The sequence below is a fragment of the Serinus canaria genome, chromosome Z (assembly GCF_022539315.1).
Source record: "Serinus canaria isolate serCan28SL12 chromosome Z, serCan2020, whole genome shotgun sequence".
Classification (NCBI taxonomy): Eukaryota; Metazoa; Chordata; class Aves; order Passeriformes; family Fringillidae; genus Serinus; species Serinus canaria.
In genome coordinates, this window is record NC_066343.1 from 72,563,702 (window position 1) to 72,585,413 (window position 21,712).

Below are 21,712 nucleotides of genomic sequence, written 5' to 3' on the forward strand. Positions count from 1 at the left end.
CAGAGCCACACTCTGACAATTCTCTGCTCCAAGTGGTGAGCTGCACCAGGCTTTTCTACAGGTGGGGCTGGAGGGACAATTCCTGCAGCATTTTAACAAGTGCCATGCCAAATATGACCACAGTCAAGTATCATTCCATGCCTGACCAGGGCGCTCCAAACTACACCATGGCAACAAACTTGGTCATGGGGAGGAAAGATTTGAACACCAACCTGAATTTATTATTTTTCCTCCAACTTCAGGGTGCACTTTCTGTGGTTCCTGAGTTAACACTCTGTTTCTGGAAGAAAGGAGCCCCAAAACCATGAAGTTTTTGCTTTAATTGCAGCCTTTCCTCTTATCTTGCTCGAAGATAAGAGGAAAGGCTGCAATTAAAGCAAGGTGAGCAGCAGGCAGCCCTGGTGAGCTGAAGCCTCTGTCTGAAGTGACCCCTCCTTTTCAGACAGGAGATGCACAAGGAGTCTGCAAGGGAAGAAAACCTAACTATGTTGCACATACTCTAATTTAAGTTGCTGTACATTGCTGGGAGTTTGAACATAAGAAACACAAGGTCACTTTTTTCTTGCCACAGTTATCTTCTGCTTGGTGAGAAGATGATATACCTGGTAGCTTTCCTGGTGTAATTACCTGAAGGGTGGGTGACTAGGGATCTTCCCAGGTTTCATTCTGTGGGATTAAAACCCATTCTTTAAAATCAGATGCCCACCAACACGCTGATTCACACGCACACACCGCGGCAGGTAGAGAGCTGCAGGTATGCTGCGACAGCAGGTGCATGGATAATCCATTTCATTATCTCCACAAAGCTACAACTCTTTAAAAAGAACACTCTGGTGGGTTTGCAGTGCAGAAATTGCAGTCCTGTAGGTATGAGACTTCCTGGAATCCCAGCTGACAGGCCGTGAAAAGGTGCTGCTGTGCTGAAACACAGATCCGTGCTATTCCTCCTCTGGCAAACAGGGATTCCAGCTGTGCCCGTAATAGGCACTTTAGATGGCATGTTCAGGCTCATACAGCAAGGCATCAGTTTGTTTGCACTCCAGCCTATTCATCTACTCACAGGCATGTTTGTCTAGATTGTAGAATGCCTTGGAAATGTGAACTTGTGGCCTTGGTCATGGGAATCTTCATGGTCATCAGCAAAAATGAGGATGAGGGATACTCACTAAATTCTCCCTTTTGCACTCATCAAGGAATATGAAATACCTTGGGCAAATCACTGAGCCTTAGTATTTCCATCTGTAGGGGGATAATGACTGCTGCTTCTTTCATGAAGTGCTTTGAGATTCATTTAAGATTGACTTTAGGTACCAACCAGGTATTTTTGCTTGGTGTGAATGATGCTGAGATCTAATAAACTTTAGTTGCTTGTTTTCTCCTTGGCTTGTAGCCCTCTGCTCCACATGAACACATTAGAATGCTGATTTTACTCTCTGAAGTAATAGTTTTACAAAATGTAGTTCCATGGCTCTGTATAGAGAATGGCATTCAAATCAACAGGAAAAAAATCATGTTCTGGATATATTTAGTAGTAGCTGCCACCAGATGGAAATATAAATGATGAGGAAACTAGAACCTTATTTTTTATTATCTGCTGCTGCAGTCCATCTACCTGAGTGTTTTCCAGTAATTTTTTTTGGTCATACCTCCTGTACCAAAACCTAGCACAACACTTCCTTCTCTTTAAATATTCCCTTTGTCAGTACGAGTAAATGCAAAATATGTTACATGTGGGGAAAGGAGTGGCAGGAATCTTTATTTCACTTCTCTCTTCATCTCTGGAGATATTATAAATGCAAAAAAGCTGACACCCTCAATTATGCCTTACCTATTCCAGAATTAAAAAAAAAAAGGGGGGGAGTTGTAAAAAAATTTACTGTAATAAATCTCATGACCTCTAGTCAGGGAAAAAGAGAATTCTCAGATTTCCATAACAAGCTGAGCAGTCTGCAGCAGCAGAAATTACAAGGGCTGCACACTGAACTAAATTCTCTGGCACTTTAAAGTGCACATTTCCCAGCTTTGCCCTTTCCACAGTATTCCACAGGGGCTACCCATAGCAACTGCTGATAAGGTCGTGTGCAGGATGGGTGATGAATCTGCCCTGATTTCACAAGGTTGTTGTGTCTGGTACCAGAAAATAGATATCTGTGTATCCTTGAGAGAAATCCTTAGAGGGGGATTACACAGAACTCTGTGTATTATCTAGTGGAAAACAAAACAAAGGGGGAAAAACACAGAGAAAAAACCAAACTACTGAGTATTTGGTAAATGCTTAGAATAAAATAGATTTTTTATAAGGATCTTCAAAAAAGTCACTGAGTAGTTTTTGCAACAGTGACTTTAACATATGCATCCCTTTTGTACAGAGGTTTGGGATTTAGCTTTTGCTCTTTTTTCTCCCTGCACACCCAAAAAAAATCTCCCCAAAACACCCTTCAGAACACCAGCTGTGACATTTGGATTGAGGCAGAGGTCTCCAACTGTTCAAAGCTCTGCATTTGGGCTCATGTTTGGAGACTGTGATGCAGCATACAGAAGAGAAGAGAAATTTAAACCAGAAAAGACCAAATCAATATGTTCTTCTATATTTAAAACTGGTGGGGGGGATGGAAAAAAAAAAGAAAAAGAGAGAAAAATGTAGCCAATGTCTAAAACTGACTCCAGGGTTCTTCACTCTTCATACCCAGCATGTTTTGGTTTTGCAGTGTTTTAGAGACATCTTTGAGGCTTGAATCCAGATCAGGTGATCCTTAGTGCCTCCTCTTAAAGCTCAGAGCCAAATCTCAGCTATTTGGTCAGGACAGAGTCTGTCTGGAGGAATATTTCACACACATCTCTCAGAAGTCCATGCTCAGCCAGGTTAGAGGAATGGCAACAGAAATCACAGTAACTTTCCCTGTGCCAGGGTGGTAGGTGAGAGTGTTGAGACGGTGGATTTTGGCACCTCTTGTGATTGCAGGATGAAGTGTGGTACAACACTGCCCATCTTTTATTCCAGAGGGAACCACATCTCACTGGGTTTGCCAAGACAGAAAGGCCCTTCCTAGTAAATCAACCCTGCCTTACCCGTGGGACAGAGTGCTTTACAGCAGCAGGGAATATGGCAAGTGAAATGAATTGTTTAAAAATGTGAAATATCCTTTTTGGTCCAAGGATGAGGAGGACTCGCTGGGATGAATCCAGAACTGAGATATGTCTAGGGATGGAAATGGTTCCAGGGGAAGGGAGAAGAGATGCTGAACAGTGAGATTTATAGTGCTGGGATATAGGCTCCCAGAAGAAGAGGCTGAAGACACATTGCTGGAATTGCTTAACACCAAGTTGGACAAAACACTGGAGGATTTAGAGAGGTTATATAGTCACAGATTTTTAAGACTAGAAAGAACCACTAAGTCAAACCTCCTGCATGACTCATACCTGGGGATTTGCCTAAATGTATTCCTGTTCCAAGTCCAATAGCTGTCAGAAAAACACCCAGCCTAGTTTTAAAAGAAACTCCCAGGTCTAGAGAACCCATTGATTTCTGTGACAAGGTGCTCTCATGATTATTTACACACCTTCTTCAAGTGTGAGCCATGTTTCTCATGTCAGTTTTCCTAACTTATGTGTCTCTGCTAAAGTAAGGACCTTCTGTGGCCCTGCTGTCCCCATGTATTTTTATTCCCTTTTATGTGCACCCCAGATGCCTGAACCACCAGGTTCACCTCTCCTTTAGCCAGTCTCCCTCTCTCCTCAACCAACCCTTGGAAACACATTCTCCCAAACTCTTCCAATTCCAATCCTCCAAAATAAGTACATTTTGCAAAGAAAGAGGCACAGCTTCCCTCCCTTAGCAATGGGCAAGTGCACTTTGGTATCTAAAATGAGTCCTGCTGCTGGTGATTTACCCTGCTTGCCAAGCTCCTTGGACAGGAGACTGCACCTTCAGTGCCAGTGTTTTTATAGACTTACTCAACTCAAGCACGCAGTCAGCATTTAAGAGGAAGCAATAGCAGGGCTGGGAATAGTTTTGCTTCATCAACATGTATAGAGAGAAGAAATGTGGTTGAGTGAGTTACTAGAACAAAGGCAATTAAAAGGGCAATGCTCTGAGGTGCTGGTGGAACCACACTGTGGCTCTGTCTGGTCTGATGCCAGTCCCAAGTGGAGCGTGTGCCCCAAAATCATGCATTTATGCAGAGGTCCAGGGCTGTAAGGGTTTCTCCAGAGCAGGTTCTCAGCATGGGATAGGCTACTTTTTTCCCTAGACGCTCTCCTGATGCCAGTTCTGCTCTGGATGCTAATCCCAGACCTGAATTTATATTAAAACACTACAAATTTAGCCTGGTGGGTGTGAGACTCAGGGCTTCATTTTACACCTGAATTTTTGGGTGAGAAACTAGAGAAGGTTTGGAGGTCATTTAAGCACTAAGCTGTGCTCAGGCTGTTCTGCAATCCTCCTCTCTAGATCACAGCTCCCTGCCCTTTCTTTTTCTCCTCTTTGCTGCTGTGGATTTATATGTGTAGAAGACAAACCTAAACTTGGTCAGGGCCTCAAAGTGATGATGTTGTACCTTACTAAAACTGTATTTAGCCTGGTGGTACTGTGAAAACTCTTGAAAATATCTTTACAGCATGAAAGCAAAGGACAATTAAATCTTGGGATCAGCTCCCAAATGGATTTGCACCGGAGATTCACACTTAATAAAATACAGAAAATTGCATTTTATTTTGGTACATAAATACTGGCAGTGGGGGACTGTGGCATTTAGAAGAGAGAATCACTCCACCAGAAAACTCACTTCAGCAAAATGATGCAGCCCAGTTGAGCCCTTTTTATGATCTGAGAAATGACTGTTTTTATAGCACACTAAATAAAACCTGCTATTTGAGCTGGAGGTTTATTAGTAAAGGTGATTTTGTCATAGTTGGGGAGTGAGGGCAGGGAGGAGAGATGAGGGATGAACATCAAAGCAGAGATAGGTGTCCTTCAAGAAAAGCACAGCAAAGTCCAAAAAAGGCAGTACCAATCACCATCACATCCCCTAGCACCACCAGAGACATTTTATGCCACCATTTTGTTGTTTTGTTGCTCCAGTACATTACTACAAGCCTGGTTAAACTTCCCCTACTGGGAGACTTGGAATTTCTGCAAAAACATCTGTATGGAAGAGTTATCTGCAGGGAGCCAGATGCAGGGGATGGTAAAATTGGTTCTTATAGGAGAGCAGTCAGATTTAGTCAGGGTAGCTGGTGGTTTTGCAGCTGTCCAAAATCACCCTTTCTATGGTCTTGGAGGAGGACTTGCAGCTGAGCATTTTTATTCCCACAGCACATGTCCATGCCCCAGGAGTCCCAGTGAGCATCCTTCTCTAAACCTGTCTTCCATCATTACTTAAAGATCCTATGAATTTGAAATCCCCTGATTGAAGAAAAAAAATCTTCAACAACTGTGTCACAGGGGCATCATCTCTGGTCCAGAAACAGAGATTTCTGCCATGCTTTGGCTTCCTCAAGGTGTTCAAGGAAATTTCCCCAGCCATCACTTCCTGGGTTTCTAGGGAAAAGGGGAGAGTGACCACAGTGGAACACAAATCTCCTGAAGCCCAACTCATCCTGTTGCCTTTTGCAAATGGAGTAGGTTCCACTTCATGTCTGCTTGGACTGTGTTAAACCTGCACTCAGTGTGCAAGGCAAGGTGAGAGTTCCTACTCCCTTCTGTCAGAAAAATCATTTCACCATGATTTTGCTGGTGAAAACAAAGCAGAATCCCACTTTGCAGTCTGACCTGAGACCAGTTTTTTGGGAGGATCCAGAGCACATCCTGCCTCTGGATGTGAACACCCCACAGCACCCAGTGGCTCTGCACAAAGGGCAGTGGCTCTTTGGTGTGTGCCCAACAGAGCCAGAAATTCACGATGTATGGCCCCTCTAGGCAGAACTTGCAAAGGGAAGGAACCTCCCACGTTTTGGTTCAGGTCACTGGAGTTCATCTTTTCACGGTGAATTTGCTGAAGGCACCAGGGATGCTCTCACTGAATTCATGGAACTGGACCCAGATCTTCATTCAGGGAAGTCAGAAGACGCTGTGTGTTTGACCTGTCCTGCAAATTCTCAAAGGGTTTATAGCCCAGCTGTTCCTGCTAGATGTTCTGGCAGATTTCTGGACTTTTTGCCAATGCAGTTGCACATTTAATACTTCAGCTGGACCTTAGCTGCAATCAGGATGCTTTGGAAGAATTAATCTGGCGGTCAGTAACTGCTAAATGAAGTGCATGCTAAAAGAATGATGAGCTAACTGACTGCAGCTCACAGCTTTTATGAGCTTCCCCAAATGCCTGTTTTCAGGTGAATTCAGCATCTCCTTGACATTTAAGGACTCAATTTATAATCAAATTATTTAACTCTAGTGGAAAGAATCACTGGCCTCGATGGAAAAGTCATTTATATTTCTCCCATCCCTCAGAAAAAAAAAAAAAAAAAAGAGTATTCAAGGTAATGCTGCAATTCCTATATTAAATGAAGGATAAAAGAAACCTTTCAATGCAAATTAAGAACTGCAGGCTTTTTAAAATTGTAGCAGAAATGTAAAGTGCACAGCTGTTCACATCCTTATTTCCAGCTTAGCAATCTCAGACATGCTGAGGGCAACTAAGATGGTGAAGGGCCTTGAGGGGAAGGCACACGGGGAGCAGCTGAGGTCACTTGGTCTGTTTGGCTGGAGGAGACACAGGTCAGACCCAGTGCAGTTACAACTCCCTCTTAAAGAGAAGAGGAGGGGCAGGCAGTGGTCTCTGCTCTGTGGTGACCACTGACAGGACCTGAGGAAATGGCCTGAGACTGAGTCAGGAGGTTTATGTTGGATATCAGGAAAAGTTCTTCACCCAGAGGGTGGAACTGGAACAGGCTCCCCAGGGAGTGGTCACAGCACCAAACCTGACAGACCTCAAGAAGAGTTTTTACAATGCTCCAGGCACAGGGAGAGATTGCTGGCGTGTCTGTGCAGGGGCAGGAGTTTGACTCCATGATCGTTCTGGATCCCTTCCAGCTCACCCAATTCTGTCATTTTGGGATTCTGGGATTAACATCCTAGAAAACACACCAAGTCTTTCCGACATTAGTATCCCCTTACTGCTCCCATTTCTGCAGGTCCCAGTCTGTCTTGGGATCCTTCTGCAGTTTTGTTTTGGCTGAGCCACTGTAAACATGTGCATTGTCCTCTACAGCTTGAAATTACAGAGGGAAGTGGAAGAGCAAGATGAGGTGGAAACTTGGACAAGCAAGATCATAGTGACACACTGGCGAGAGCAGGCTGAGCTCCACAGAATTACCCATTCCTGAAGGGATGGAAGTATGTTATATATATGCATCATAAAGCCTTAATATCACTCCTGCAGGCAGTTAAGTTCATTAGCAAGGGTCTTGAACAAACTAAAGCACTCAGCTCAGCAAAGGTGCCTTGCTCTGCAAGCCCTGGCTTTGTGGATGTGATGTCTGACTAACACTTGCCTAAAAATCCAGGCACTGGCTTGAGGCCAAACAAGGACAAAGCAGGGTGATCTCAGCAGCTGAATGGGGAAAATTCCATGAGTCCCATTGTTGTCCACCTTAGCTGGTGCCCAGTTGTTCTCTCCCAGCTGCCTGAACCGAGGTGGCAAACAGTGTTATGGTTAAACACGATATTTAAACTTCATTGTTATGTCGGTGATGATGGGTTCTTTGTTGGAGATGACAGAAAAATCCCATTGTTTAGAGTTTTCCCAGACTCGGTGCTTAATACGAAGCTCTGAAAAGCACAGGGCTGTTTAAACATTTGATAAAGAAAATATGTGCAGCAATGGTCTGTTCCACCAGTGAGGAGCACATCAGCCTGCAGTGCCAAATCCTACCTTTATAAATTCAACATGTTGCTGCAATTTGACAAAATAAAATCCTCAATCCCTCCATGTGGAAAATAGAAGTGTCTGCAAAGCAGCAGAAGATTGAAACAGTGTGCAAATTATTCCGTTTAAAGCTGGTAGCAAAATGAATTTGGAATAACTTTGGAATTTCTGAATTGTTTAGAAAATCAAGACGCTTCACCAGGAATGCATGAAAAATTACAATTCACAACCATGTGAGCATCTTTGTACTGTTCAGTAATCTCTGCATTGATTTGTCTTTTCCTTGGATAAGTGCTTTAGACAAGGTATTCTCAAAGCAATCATGATGCCAAAGCCTGAACTTCAGCTTCTCTGTATTGACACAATCACACCAACACACTCCACAGCCTGGGATGTTTTGTTTGGTGAATGGATACAAAGAGGTGCTGCTTGGCTTTTAATTAACCCACTCCCACCCCATGCTGCGTTGGGCTCTCATGGGCATTTTTTGCATTAATTCCTGCCTCTCTTTGTACGTCAAATGAATGTTCAGGGGGTAGAACTAGATTATCTTTAAGGTCCCTTCTAACCCAAACCGTTCTGTGATTCTCTGATCCACACTCCTATGAGTGTGATGGTTGTTTGGGCTTTGTGCTCTTTGAGACCCAGGGAGCTGCGGAAGGAATAAACTCAGGGAGTGGGAAATTTGCAGCAGTACCCTGGAAAATGTCCTATTCTGGAACCACAGAAATTAATTTCATGTTCCTGTTGCTGATGTGTTTTCTATTGGTGTATCACTTTTAATTAAAGCCCCTACATCAGTTTTGAACCAAATTCAGTGTTCCTCAGCAGACTCCACTGTATGTGGTGTCAGCAAGAGTCTTTTTCTGGTTTGTATCCCTCATCCGTGGCTAGAGTCACTGAGGACCTGAAGAAATCCCTAAGACCATTTCAGAGACTTGAAGTTATGAACTGCCTTGACTTGATCACAGGCTCCTCACACCTCATGTCCATGACTGCTCAACCTGTAAGTCATCAGGCCAAAGTTATATTTGCCTGAGCCTGCTGTCTCCTCCGCTTGGCATCTTTTATTTACAGAATAATTCTGCCCTGGGAAAGCTCAGTGCACTCACCAAAAGACATGAAATATCTCTAACCTGTAGCTCTGATTAGAGCCTGAAATTGAGCAGTTTACAGCTGTCCCATTGGGACACAAGGGGAAATGCTCCGTTTTGAGCAAAAGTATGAGCTGAGCCAGGATTATTTATTCATGTGTTGGAGCTAGAAATCTCAGTTTTTTTTCTTTCTTTCAAAAGGTTTTTTTCTTTTCTAGTAGCATGTGTTCATGCATGTCTAGGAAGCAGAAACTAAAGAGAAAGCTTTTTCATGGGGAACAAATAATTTGGAGATTCTCCAGTTTTTAGGAACTCAGGACAAGAACAGAGAATGATTTTTCAGAATGCCGATTGCATTTTCATTCAGTGCCTGCAGATTTATTCATCCAGCCTGGTACATCTCAGGCTGACAGTTTGCTAGACTCCAAAGTTCTGTTATGAGGATTGTCTGGAGTACTTTTGGGTATAAACCCAAGTTAAGCAGCTCTAAATTCAGGCCTGCTTTCCCTCTGAGCTGGCTGGGTACAAGGAAGCTCCACTCTGCATGAAGCACCTCTGCCACAGCAAACTGCTGTTCCTGAGCTAAACCCTCCTCTGCATGGTTAGGAGGCAGCACCAGGGGATCCAGCGCCTTTCCAGCTCAGGAGGAAAAACACAGCAAGTGCCCCCACACATCACAGGTTCACCCCATGGATTTCCAATGAGATGGCAGATCCTGGGTGGCAAAATTGGCACCAGAAATTGCTTGCAAGTTCCTAGACCACCCAGAGGTTTTGTGAGATGTTTTGAATCATTCAGATTTGTTCTTGCTGGTGATGCAGGGGTGGCCCTGAGATCAAAGAAAGCACTTCCCAAAACCCTGCTTTAAATGACATTATGCATTTAGGGAAGACCTTCCTCCTCTTCTTTCCTTTTTTCTTTTCCTTTTGTTTTTTTTCAATTTTCTTTCCATCCCTATGAAGAAGATAACAAAGGATGGCATGTCCTCAGAGCACACTGATGTGTCACTGTGGATGCCAATCCCCACAGACGCTCCTGATGTTATTAATTTTTAAAACAAACTTGCTGATTGAGGTTCTGACTGCCTTTAAATTGTCTCTACAAGGAGACTGTGTACTAATTAACCCACAGAAACAATCAATGATGTACCTTTTTCAAGTTTCAGGGTGATTAGAATATGAAAATGAAGAGCACAATGGTGCAGATGTTTTAAAATCACAGCAGACAGCAATTAGTGACATGGGAACCAGCTGCTTATCTCTCCAGATAAAGCCTCTTAATAGGGAATTACACTTGAGGAGCCATTACACAGATGGATCTGCGAATGATTTAAAGAGGGGGCGTTGTAGTATTAACTTTGATTTGCAAGCCAGATCCTTGACAAGCTTTATGTGTGTTACCTCCTAAAAAAGGTGCATTTGGAGTAGGAGGGAACCATCCCTTTAAGCACTCAAATTTTTTTTTTTTCAGGTTTTGGGTTTTCTAAATGTATTTTTTATTATAATTTTTAATTTTTTTTTAATTTAAATTTTTTTAAATAATCATTGTTATTATATTACCAGGCCATTGATTTTGTTGTTGTCATCTGCCCCTAGTTTTTGCATTTGGATTGGAAGCAGCATGTGAGAAGAAGTGTGCAGAGTGAAGCATACTAAAAGTGTCCTTGGGGAACAGATTCTGCTGCTGGGTGCTACTTGCAGAGTAGGGTGCTGCCCCTCCTGGGTCTGGTACAGCATCATCTCCTCAGCTGCAAGGGCTGGACACCAGAATAAAACTGGTTTGGGGACTAGTCATGTCTGCAGGTTGCACAGGAGTGGAGGGACAGCATAAAACACACATCATAAAACCTCTTCTTGTCTGTGACCAGTGACCTCCAGTGTATGGGATCTGTCCTGCTCACAGGTCTGCCCACCACTGCCAAAGCTGAGGCCTGAAACTCACAAGTTTGTAATTCAAATCTTTTTCTACTAATAAGAGGATTGTAATCCTTTTCTTACGGTCTAAGGTTTAGACATGTGCTGGATCAGGATACTCAAGCATTTTTGCAGTTACAAAAGCTATGATCTTCTTTTTGTGTATTTTATATTCTTTAAAGGAAAGTTGGGGTTTCTCAACCTACTAAAAACACCCCATAAACTGTATATGTGGAGAAATATTGACATAGCATGCTGAGTTGTAGTAAAATTACAGGAGTTAATTTGCACTTCTACTTCCACAAAAGAAGAAGGAGACTCTCAGTGCAGAATAGTTGGCTGTGGAAGAAAATCCTCTTTAATGATAGGGCAAATGACAAGCAGAGGCCAGCACTGAAGTTTGAAGCACTTTTAGGGTCTTATAAACCAAAAAGTAAATAAAGATAAATCCTTCTGTTTTCATGAAAAAAAGCCCACTATTCTTGATGCAGGTCTCGGCTGGCTGCCACAGGAACTCTGTTTGAGCCAACAGCCCCATGGAGCTGGAGTATATTACATACTTACTGACAAATAAAGTAGAGAATTTGGGTGAAAGGTATCAAGATATCAGTTTCTTAAGATTCCCTTACCATCCTGACAGGTCTGACATCTCTGTCAGCTTAGCAGAGTCTTGGCTTAGCTGAGCTAGACCTTATTGGCTTTTTTGGACAGTGCTCACACAGCAGGGAAAATTGAAGCCTAAGCATTAGGACCAATGGGATCAAACAGCAACCCAGATGAATACATGGGGAATAAAATACACTTGGCCACTTTACTTTCTACTGATTTAGTAGTGCTTTTAGGTAAACAGTCCCCACATATCCATTTCAGCCCCTGAAACCCAACCTGCTGCAGCAAAATTGTCTCTAGTCACTGCGCTGCAGAGGAATTATTTTTGGGTGGTTTGGATGCGCCTGGCAAGGCAGAGCCAATAAAACGTTTTGCTGGAAGAGGTTTCATGAGGAAACCCAGCAGACTGTAATGTGCTTGGGCAGATATATAGTTCTGACATCCTGCTTAGGAAATGGAGTCCCCTGATCCTGCAGACCAGTCATTTTTTGAAGGCCTGTTGAAATTGGAGTGCTTATCTGCGTGATTAAATGCCTCCAGAGCTGGCACCTTTGATGACATAGGCATATCTTCCTCATGAATTTTAAGATCGATGTGGTGGTGGCCTGTGCTGCTGGAGCAATGACAGGGCTGTCATTAGGGATGTGCTGGGAGTTGCATCATCCCTGTGTAATGTACAGGCCAAAGAAATGGGGCTGGAGGAGCCAAGCCATATATCAGCATTCTTCGCTGATCTATAGCTGCCCTCTCCATTCTGAGCCCTTATTAACTGCCTTAAAATACAGATCAGAGATTATTGCTCCTTCCAGACCGTGGATCTCCGTGTCTGTGATAGATATGGAGAGACTAGGATGTTGCCAGAGTGCAATGGTTTTTTTGTTCCCTGCTTTAACCCTCCTACTTATTTTTATCTTTTTTCTTTTCCTTTCTTTTCCAAATGAAATGTTTCAGGTCATTTAGTTTCACGGCTCAGCACTTGGAAGTAACGTGGGTGTAAGACGCTGGTTTAGCTGGGATCTGTTCAGGAACAGCCTGGCCCTGCCTCAGTGTGCTGAGAGAGGTCTCAGCCCAGCATTTCCAGGGCTTCTTCCCATCACGAGTTGTGGTACCTTGGGGAGGTGAAGTTTTACGTGACGCTGGAGGGAAGCACAGCCATCTCCCCCTGGGACATCACCAGGACATGGCCTGCCCACCTCCTTGTGCCAGGACACCCAGCCTAGTGGGAGTGGGAGAAGCCCAAGTGGCCCAGGCAAAAATCTCTGGAGCTTTGGGATCAGTTTAAAATACTTTAAAATAAAACAAGCTGTAAAACTCCAGTGCTGGTGCTGCTGGTTTCCCCTCCCTGGAGGGGAAGATATGGATGTGGATGGGCCCCCTGTTCTGAAGGAGGGCATCAGTGTGGGTTGTGTCCTCTGTGTGCTGCAGGGCTCGTGTGTGGGAGGCCACTGTGAGGAAGAGGAGGAGAAGGATTCATTCCCCAAGGGCTGTTTATGCTTTCAGCTCTTTTCTCAGGCTAAGGAAGCCGGGTGTCGCTCACCCACGACATCTGCAGCTCCACCACAGCTGCATGCTTTCGTTCTCTCACTCCACAATTCCTGGAAATCTCTGTTTTCCCTGAGTGTGGCTGGTCCATGTGTGTGACAGCTGAACTATCCACAGGATTTAGGACTCCCTGATTGCTGCTCAGACAATGGACCAGAACAACTTCATCATTATTGCCTATTCCAGAAAAGCCACATGTCTATATTTATATGGGCATGAAAGATAGCTCAGCATCAATTTGCCAATAATGTGCATGTTTAGTAGCCACTAAATAATGTGCCATGGGCTTGGGGTTGTCTTTTCAAACCTCTCTGAAGTTGCTCAGAACTAGGGACGCCTAATTTTCCCTCTTATTCCCTTTTGCCTGCTTGCCCCAAAATTTGTGTTGCAAACACTCCAAAGGGAGATCTAATGGGCTACTGATAGAAGCTTAATTGTAACAGGGTGTTTGTAGGAACACAAGACACACACTACTTAGTAACTACTTTTTTCTCCTTGGCTTTGTTTTTATTTTCAGTCTCATCATTTGTTTGGCATTCACAGCAGTGTCAGTAGTTTGTACAAAACCAGTTGTATGGTCTGACCCAGAGCTTTACAAAATAAAAGCTGCAAAATTAAAAGATAAAAAAACAACCCCCCCAAAAAAACCCCCAAAACAGATCAACCAAAGAAAGTACAAAACAAATAGATGGATACTTTTTCTTTAAAAGGAAAAAGTTACAGCTGAAGTAAACATTTTTTTTTTTTTTAGCTGGAGGCCCACCAAGAGAAAAACAGTAGAGTTTCTTTTGCTCTGTAAGAGTCTTCAGCATAATTCTGCCCTTGCTGTAACCTCTGCGGCTTCAAGAGCTCCTGTCAGAGTAGAAATCATGTTGAAAATATCTCTCACCAACATTGCAAATAGCAGAGTTTTAAAATGAAAAAGGGAGTAGTGCAAATCTTGAACCTGCCAAGTGTGCCTCACACACTCGACGCTGTGTATATGATTTTAAGCACTAAGCATGCAGGGATGGCTTCCATGTGGAAATTCAAGTAAATCTTTGCAGAATCTGCCTTCATAGGGAAGTGGACCCATGGGTTTTCCTCTTGTTTGTTACAACTTCCAAGATAATTTTGCAGTTTTCTTGTTTACAATAATGAGTTTAATTGCTGCTGTTGAGCCTCAAGTTCTGTGAGTGATTATTTTTCAGGAAAAAGGCATTCTCACCAGGAGGTTGAGTTGCACCATTCATCCATTGAAAGGGGATATTTCACTGGTGTTTTAAATTAAAAATCAATAGAATGTGTTCCCTTAGTAATTTTTGCATTTATAGAATATTTCCACTGTTTTTAGAGCAGGGAAACCAAACAAAACTTGTTTACTGTGCATGAAATCTAAATGCAAATTTGGCTTAAGTATAGGAAGATTTTAGAATGATTCCTAACTCTTACAAGTCATTGTTGTTATTCACTGCATAAATAAAGAGCTGCAACCAGTGGTTATGAATGGGCTGCTAAACTAATTTTATTTTTTCCTGTTTATTTTCTGCTCCCTTCCAGGTTTATGACAGGCCACAAAAACATTCTGCTCTGCACTATGATCCGGGCCTCCAACAAGACTTCACCAGTGACACCTTAAAATCAAAACACCAGCAGAAAAGTAGCAACCAGCACCACATTGACTGGTCGGCGAGCTCCGACGCTGGACCCGCTTCTCAGAGCTGCTTCATCAACACAGAGCCCAGCAGAGAAGCAATTAGTGCCACCAAGGTCTCTGCTCTGGAGCCAGGAGTTTCCTACAGCAAATCCCAGGCCAAGAAGTCCTGCAGCAGCAGCAGCAGCAGCAGCAGCAGCAGCAGCAGCAGCAGCAGCAGCAGCTCGTGGGGACAGCTGTCGGTCAGTAGTAAGGAGCTGGCGATTTGCAGCGCAGTCCCATCACCCAGTGGCATCAGCACGGCCACCCAGCCCAGCAGTGCCTCCGAGTGCAATGGGCTTTTGCCTCTTGGGGATCAAGAGGGAGCTGTGCAGCTGGAGGCCCCCGATCAGCCCGCTGGAAGTACAAAGAAGAAGTCCAGCAAAAAGGACTTGATGAGCCAAACCGTGCAAACCACAGATATGGAATGGGTAAAGAGTGCTCAGAAAGCATTTGACAGCAAATCCCATGACAGCATGGAAGGGAAAAAGGAGTCTTACTCGATGGACAGCATGTTGGATATGTCACCCTCGAAGCAGAATCCCGTTTCTGCCGGCACTTGTGAAAGTGACACCAATCACGTACGAATTACTATCCCAATAAAGTCTCCGACAACAGATGCGTCTGGCCACAAAAGGAAAAAGAGGCAATCCATTAAATCCTCCTTAGAGAAAACTATCCAGGAGAAAAGCTTGCCTTCCGTGCTTGCTTTGAGCAGTGAAATGGCAAACAGGACCAGCTCTCAACCAGAGGGGAGTAAAAAAGATCTTCGAGCCACAAAGCCAGGGAAAGTGATGGAAAATGAGTCCCCCTTAGTAGCAATTGACAGTGGTGTGTTCACAGACAAAGCGTCCCCCAACAGTGCTGCCCGACCCAGAAAACCTGTACCCGTGACATCCACTCTCCTTCCCACCAATCTTTCCACAGCTGGCAAGTTGCCTGACATCCAGCACCCCAAACATGCAGCTAAGCGTCGGTGGACCTGCAGCAAACCTAAATCTATTCTTCGGGAGACCTCCCTGACGACGTCTGAGAAGCTGATGGTGGAGCCTCCTTCAGCCTATCCCATCACACCATCCAGCCCTTTGTACACTAATACAGACAGTCTTACTGTGATCACACCTGTCAAGAAAAAAAGAGGACGACCAAAGAAACAGCCTTTGCTCACTGTTGAAACCATTCACGAGGGGACCTCCACCAGCCCAGTGAGCCCTATCAATCGTGAATTTCCAGGAACAAAGAAAAGGAAGAGGAGAAGGAATCTGGCCAAGTTTGCCCAGATGGTTCCAGGAGAGGACAAGTCCATCAGTGAACTCAAATTTCACAAAAAGGTCGGGAAACTTGGGGTCTTGGATAAGAAGACCATCAAGACCATTAATAAGATGAAAACCCTCAAGAGGAAGAACATTCTCAATCAGATCTTGTCCTCCTGCTCCAGCAGCATAGCTCTGAAAGCAAAAGTCCAGCCACCATCTAGTGCTGGGCCGACCACCATTGATGCCAGGCTAGGGAAGCAGATCAATGTCAGCAAGAGGGGGACTATATACATTGGTAAAAAACGGGGCAGAAAGCCAAGGGCAGAGCTGCAGCCTCAGCCAGAAGAACCTAAGACAGCCATCAAGCACTCAAGGCCTGTTTCCAGCCAGCCAGAAAACCCAGCAGTGCCTTCCAACCTGCAGTCACTTGTGGCATCGTCACCAGCAGCTATTCATCCGCTTTCAACGCAATTAGTGGGGATCAACGGCAACCTCAGCCCTGCAAGCACTGAAACTAATTTTTCAGAGTTAAAAACTATGCCAAATCTTCAACCTATCAGTGCTCTTCCTACAAAAACCCAGAAAGGAATGCACAGTGGAACTTGGAAGCTGTCTCCACCCAGGCTAATGGCTAATTCACCTTCTCACCTCTGTGAAATAGGTTCTCTGAAAGAAGTCACGCTGTCGCCAGTGAGCGAGTCTCACAGTGAGGAAACCATACCGAGCGACAGTGGGATAGGTACAGACAACAACAGTACCTCTGACCAAGCCGAGAAAAGCTCAGAATCCCGCCGGAGATACTCCTTTGATTTCTGCACCCTGGACAATCCAGAGGCTATCCCATCTGACACCAGCACAAAGAACAGGCATGGTCACCGGCAGAAGCATCTCATTGTGGATAACTTTCTCTCTCACGAAAGTATTAAAAAGCCAAAGCACAAGAGGAAAAGGAAAAGCCTGCAGAACAGAGATGACCTCCAGTTTCTGGCAGACCTTGAGGAACTCATCAATAAGTTTCAAGTGTTTAGGATTTCCCATAGAAGTTATACATTTTATCATGAAAATCCATATCCCAGCATCTTCAGGATTAATTTTGATCACTACTACCCTGTGCCATATATCCAGTACGACCCATTGCTCTATCTTCGCAGGACCTCTGATATGAAGTCTAAGAAGAAGCGTGGTAGACCTGCCAAAACCAATGACACCATGACAAAGGTGCCTTTTTTACAAGGGTTCGGTTACCCTATTCCCAGTGGGAGTTACTATGCACCCTATGGAATGCCTTACACATCAATGCCTATGATGAATCTTGGTTACTACGGTCAGTATCCAGCTCCTTTGTACCTGTCTCACACGCTTGGAGCGGCTTCCCCATTTATGAGACCTACCGTGCCCCCTCCCCAATTCCATGCAAGCTCTCATATGAAGATGTCCACCACTGCCAAACACAAAGCAAAACACGGAGTGCACCTACAAACCCCTGTGGGAATGGGCCTTGGAGACATTCAGTCCTCTTTGGCTCCTCCGAAGGTTGGAGGAACAAGCCTTTCAAGTGGCCGACTTCACAAAAGGAAACACAAACACAAGCACAAGCATAAGGACGAGCGGATATTGGGGACTCACGAAGATCTGAGCGGTCTCTTTGCTAGCAAGTCCACCGGCTTCTCCAGCCACGCCATCAACGAGAGGCTGAGTGGCTCAGACAAAGACCTGTCCTTGCTCAACGAGAAGAGCAAGCATAAGGAGAAGCAGAAGCACCAGCATTGTGAAACCGGGCACAAAGGCTCAAAGAGTAACTTTGAAGTGGATACGCTGTCTACTCTGTCACTTTCTGATGCCCAGCAGTGGTCACAGAGTAAAGATAAAAGTGACTCAAGCGGTGATCCCATTGACTCTTGCACAAAGAGATACTCTGGTAATACTGAGAGTAATGGAAGGTCAGAGTCCCTGGACATGTTTGGTGAAATAAATTCCTCAAGTGAGAAGCGGGACAATGATGCAAGTGGGAATAAAAGAAGAAGCTTTGAAGGCTTTGGAACTTACAGGGAAAAGGACATTCAGCCCTTCAAGACAAATAGGAAGGACAGAAGTACTTTTGATTCTTCAGCCTCTTCAGGTAAGCTTTGTTTTATTCTATTTTTCTTTGACTATTTACTGCACTTGAATTTCAATGCTGAACAAAGAGGGACCATTTACAGCAAAAACATTTATGAGATAATAACTTTTCTGCCTTTTGTAACTGACTGCCAATCTTCACCCAAACTTAGGGGAGATCAACAACAAAGTTGGCCACATCTTAGGCCCAAAGTTTCACAAGTCTTCGAGTTGTTACACAGCACATTTATAAATATTTGAACTGCCTTCACCTATCTCTCACAGCTTGTTGCCCTTCTTCCTAAAATCTGACCATTGCATTCTGCAACAGCAGCAATTGCAATTCCTGTGTCGAGGTGGTCGTCCCTCCAATCAGTGTCCAACATCACACGATCAAAGTCACTGTCCAGCATTTGGGAAAAGAACAGTCTCTGCTCTGGCCCATAAAGTGACCAAAACCCATTTGTGGATGGGGTGGACCAGACAGGTGAGTCTGTGTCCAATTAATGTGTTCTACTGCTGATCCAGAGGCATCCACCATGGTGATAGCTGGGCTGAATATTTAGAGATCCTGGGTACAGTTCTATTGTAAATCTGTCACTTCCAGTCTGCAGGTGTCATGTAAAATAAATATCTTGAGTGTTGAGTGACTGTGGGAAGGGACTGGTGTCATGGAAACAAACCCTCTCCAATGAACTCTGAAGAGTTTTAGGTCTCATGACTTGGAAATACAAGCTGGGTAGATGAAGAGGGAGGAAGCTCCTTTCAGCTGCTAAGGACATCTGTTCCTCTCCTGCAGTGTGGGGAAAAAGGGAATCTGAATCTTGCCTGAGAGACTGAATTGTACTTTACAATAGGGAGCTGCTTTTGTGATGACACAGAGGCAGGTGTTTTGGTGCATTACAAATGAATTTAGCTTGGGAGCAAGCCCAGTGCTTCTACACCATCAGATATTTATCACAAAGCAGATTTCACACTCAGCTCTGGAAAGGGGAGAGCTTTTCTGAACCAATCAGTGGTGGATGAGATTCTGATGTGCTAAAAAATAGCTTCAAAGAAAAGTAGCTGATAGCCTTCAAAATTAAAAGAAAATTAACTGAGAACACAGGAGTATTGAATTTGTACAACTTGCCAATGTAAGGATCTAAAGTTTTTTACTGACTAGCAACTGATCGAGTTCCAGAGACTGCTCATGCTTAAGCCACCTAAACATTTCCAATTCCTTCACTGAGACCAGAATCTGAAATACAGCGGTGAAAAGCAGTCTGAAATGACAGATTACCCCGAGAAACGTTCCCATTCCTGATATCATATTATATTAGACCAGTTGTGACATCAAAAAATGATACATCCAAAAATATAGGAAAAGGAATTTAAATAAGTCTCTGAACATCAGAGTTGCAACATGCCTGACAAGGAACAAAGGTATTCTCCACCAAGTGCTGCAGTGGCTATTTCATTAAGGAAGTTGGGTCCTGGCACATAGGATTAAAAGGCTTCAAAGTGTTTGGCAAGCTTTTTTTTTTTTTTAATGGAAGTTCACATTTTTCACAGTTTGTTAACAGCCTTTGCATTTTACCCTTTTTGCTCTTTGAACAAAAGATGTTTGCTAAATCTGTAATTTTCAATATATTTCACTAAGGCATAGCAAACTGTCAAAATTCCCAACAGTGTTGAACTCAAGTTAGTATCCAAATTAGGGACATTATCCCCACCAGACTGATTTGAAGCTGGAATTAGTAAAGAAAAAGTCGATTTCATGTTATTTTCCTTCACTTTATTTCCCATGACAATAAAAGCATAAGATGGAGGGCTAGAACTTGTCATGGGAGTGCCATAAGATTTGCAGTTTAAACTTTTTAAACTAGCTCTTGTTTAAACTGAAATTAGTATTTTTATTTATTTTTGCTCTTCATGCTTACAGCCGCACAGCATTCCCTACGACCTAATCCATCACCTCTCAGATTATTAATCTATTTCTTCATTGTCATGATATTATTTAGATGGAAAAATCATCAGCAGTTAGCTAAGCAGAGCCAGATAACCAGAGCCATACCTTGCATTACAAGGAAAAATACTAAAACTAAACAGGTCTGCCAAGAAAGGCCTGGAGCCAAGACTGCTCATTAAAGCCTAGAAACATCTGTCTGCTTATGAATGCCTAAGATCTCAGTGCAGCTTTTTTTCCTCTCTGCCTTTGACCTTCAGTGGGATTCCCAGCAGAGGTCTGATCTTGAGTCTAGCCATAACTATTTAACCAGTTCCCACCGAGGGAGGACTGCTCTCTTCCATGATAACCTTCACCTTCTTGCTCCTAACTCACCTTGCATTTCCCTGAGGAGGTTAAACAGGGATTGACTAATCAGAAAAATATAAGGTAAAAGGAAGAAAAAAAAAATCCCTATGAAGACATATATGTCCATCCCAGGAGGCAACTTCCATAGCCTGATTGCTCTTTCTTTTCAGTATTTGTCATCTTTCACAGGTTAAAAATAATATATAATAGAGATAAGAGGAGTCATCCTGAATTCTGATGAAAGCTGAAATTATATTTATATCACAATTTCAGTGTTATCTCTACTGCAGTGGCATTTTGGTGTGCTCTGTAGTGCCATTTGCAACTTCATTGCATTCTTCTGGAGATAAAATACGTAGCAAAACCTACCCACACTCAGTGGATATATCTGTGATGAGAGGGATGAGAGATCCATTTATGGGGTTTTTTTGGTGATTCAGGCACTGCAATTTTTTCAGTGTGGTTTGCAGCTGCAGGTACAATTGTAGTGCTGTAATTTATGTTTTTGTCTCTGTTGTGACAGTGCTTAGCCATTTCTGAGAAGTGTGGTGCTCCTTGGTGATGAATAGTGGTCCTGCTTATGGTAGAAAACAGTCCTGTTGCAAAGCCTTTAAGCCTAGGTATGATTTTACCATCTAGAAAGATATAGGCCATAAAGGGAAGAATTGTCCTTAACATCTTTTGGAGAAGCTGGTTGCAGTCCTGGCTCAAGAAAGGTGCCTGGCACAGATTTCCCAGAGAAATTATGGATGTCCCATTCCTGGAATTGTTCATGGTCTTAGTTAAATTTCAGTACTGTTTCTAGTGGAAGGTGAATTCCTTCCACTAGAAACTCCTCCAGCTCAGCCCAGGAGGTTTGGAAATAGATGACCTTTAAAGGTCCCTTCCAACCAAACTATTCCATGATTCTGTGATTTGATGTGGAAATCTGTGCCTGAAGTGAGCAGACTTAAGGGAGTGTCACCAGGTACTTTGGTTGGTCACAACAAAAGTCCATTTCTTTCCTGCACCAGCCTGGACTGTCACTGGCCATTCTTTAGTGGAGACCTCGTGAGCTTTGAGCCAATGTACATCTTTTGGGAGTACTTTGGGCTACGTGTGCAGTGTTAGTGCACTTGGCTAATTTCCCAGTGGCCTGTTTCCACACCACTGTTCTGGAGAAACTGGTGCTCCTCTTTCCTTCCATAATAACAAGCTAACAACTCTTCTTAACCATTCCTCATGTACTATTGCATCCTGGTGCCTTTTTCTGAAATTGTCATTTTTGCTAAATTTCTTGTGCTCATCCAACCCTCCTGCATTTAGAAAGACTAAATAATCAAAACTAATTTAACAGTGCTTTTCTATTTAGCTGAAGACTATTCCAAT

General features: G+C 43.6%; 1 protein-coding gene across 3 annotated transcripts in view; it reads left to right on the plus strand.

Annotated features, from left to right (window-relative positions):
- Positions 1–21,712, plus strand: part of SETBP1 (SET binding protein 1) — a 244,904-nt gene that overhangs the window by 150,257 nt on the left and 72,935 nt on the right. For all 3 annotated transcript variants that reach the window (XM_018920063.3, XM_018920064.3, XM_050986836.1), the window contains one exon: positions 14,563–18,070. In XM_018920063.3, the coding sequence (XP_018775608.2) occupies positions 14,563–18,070 (3,508 nt within the window). The remainder of the gene's footprint in view (positions 1–14,562; positions 18,071–21,712) is intronic.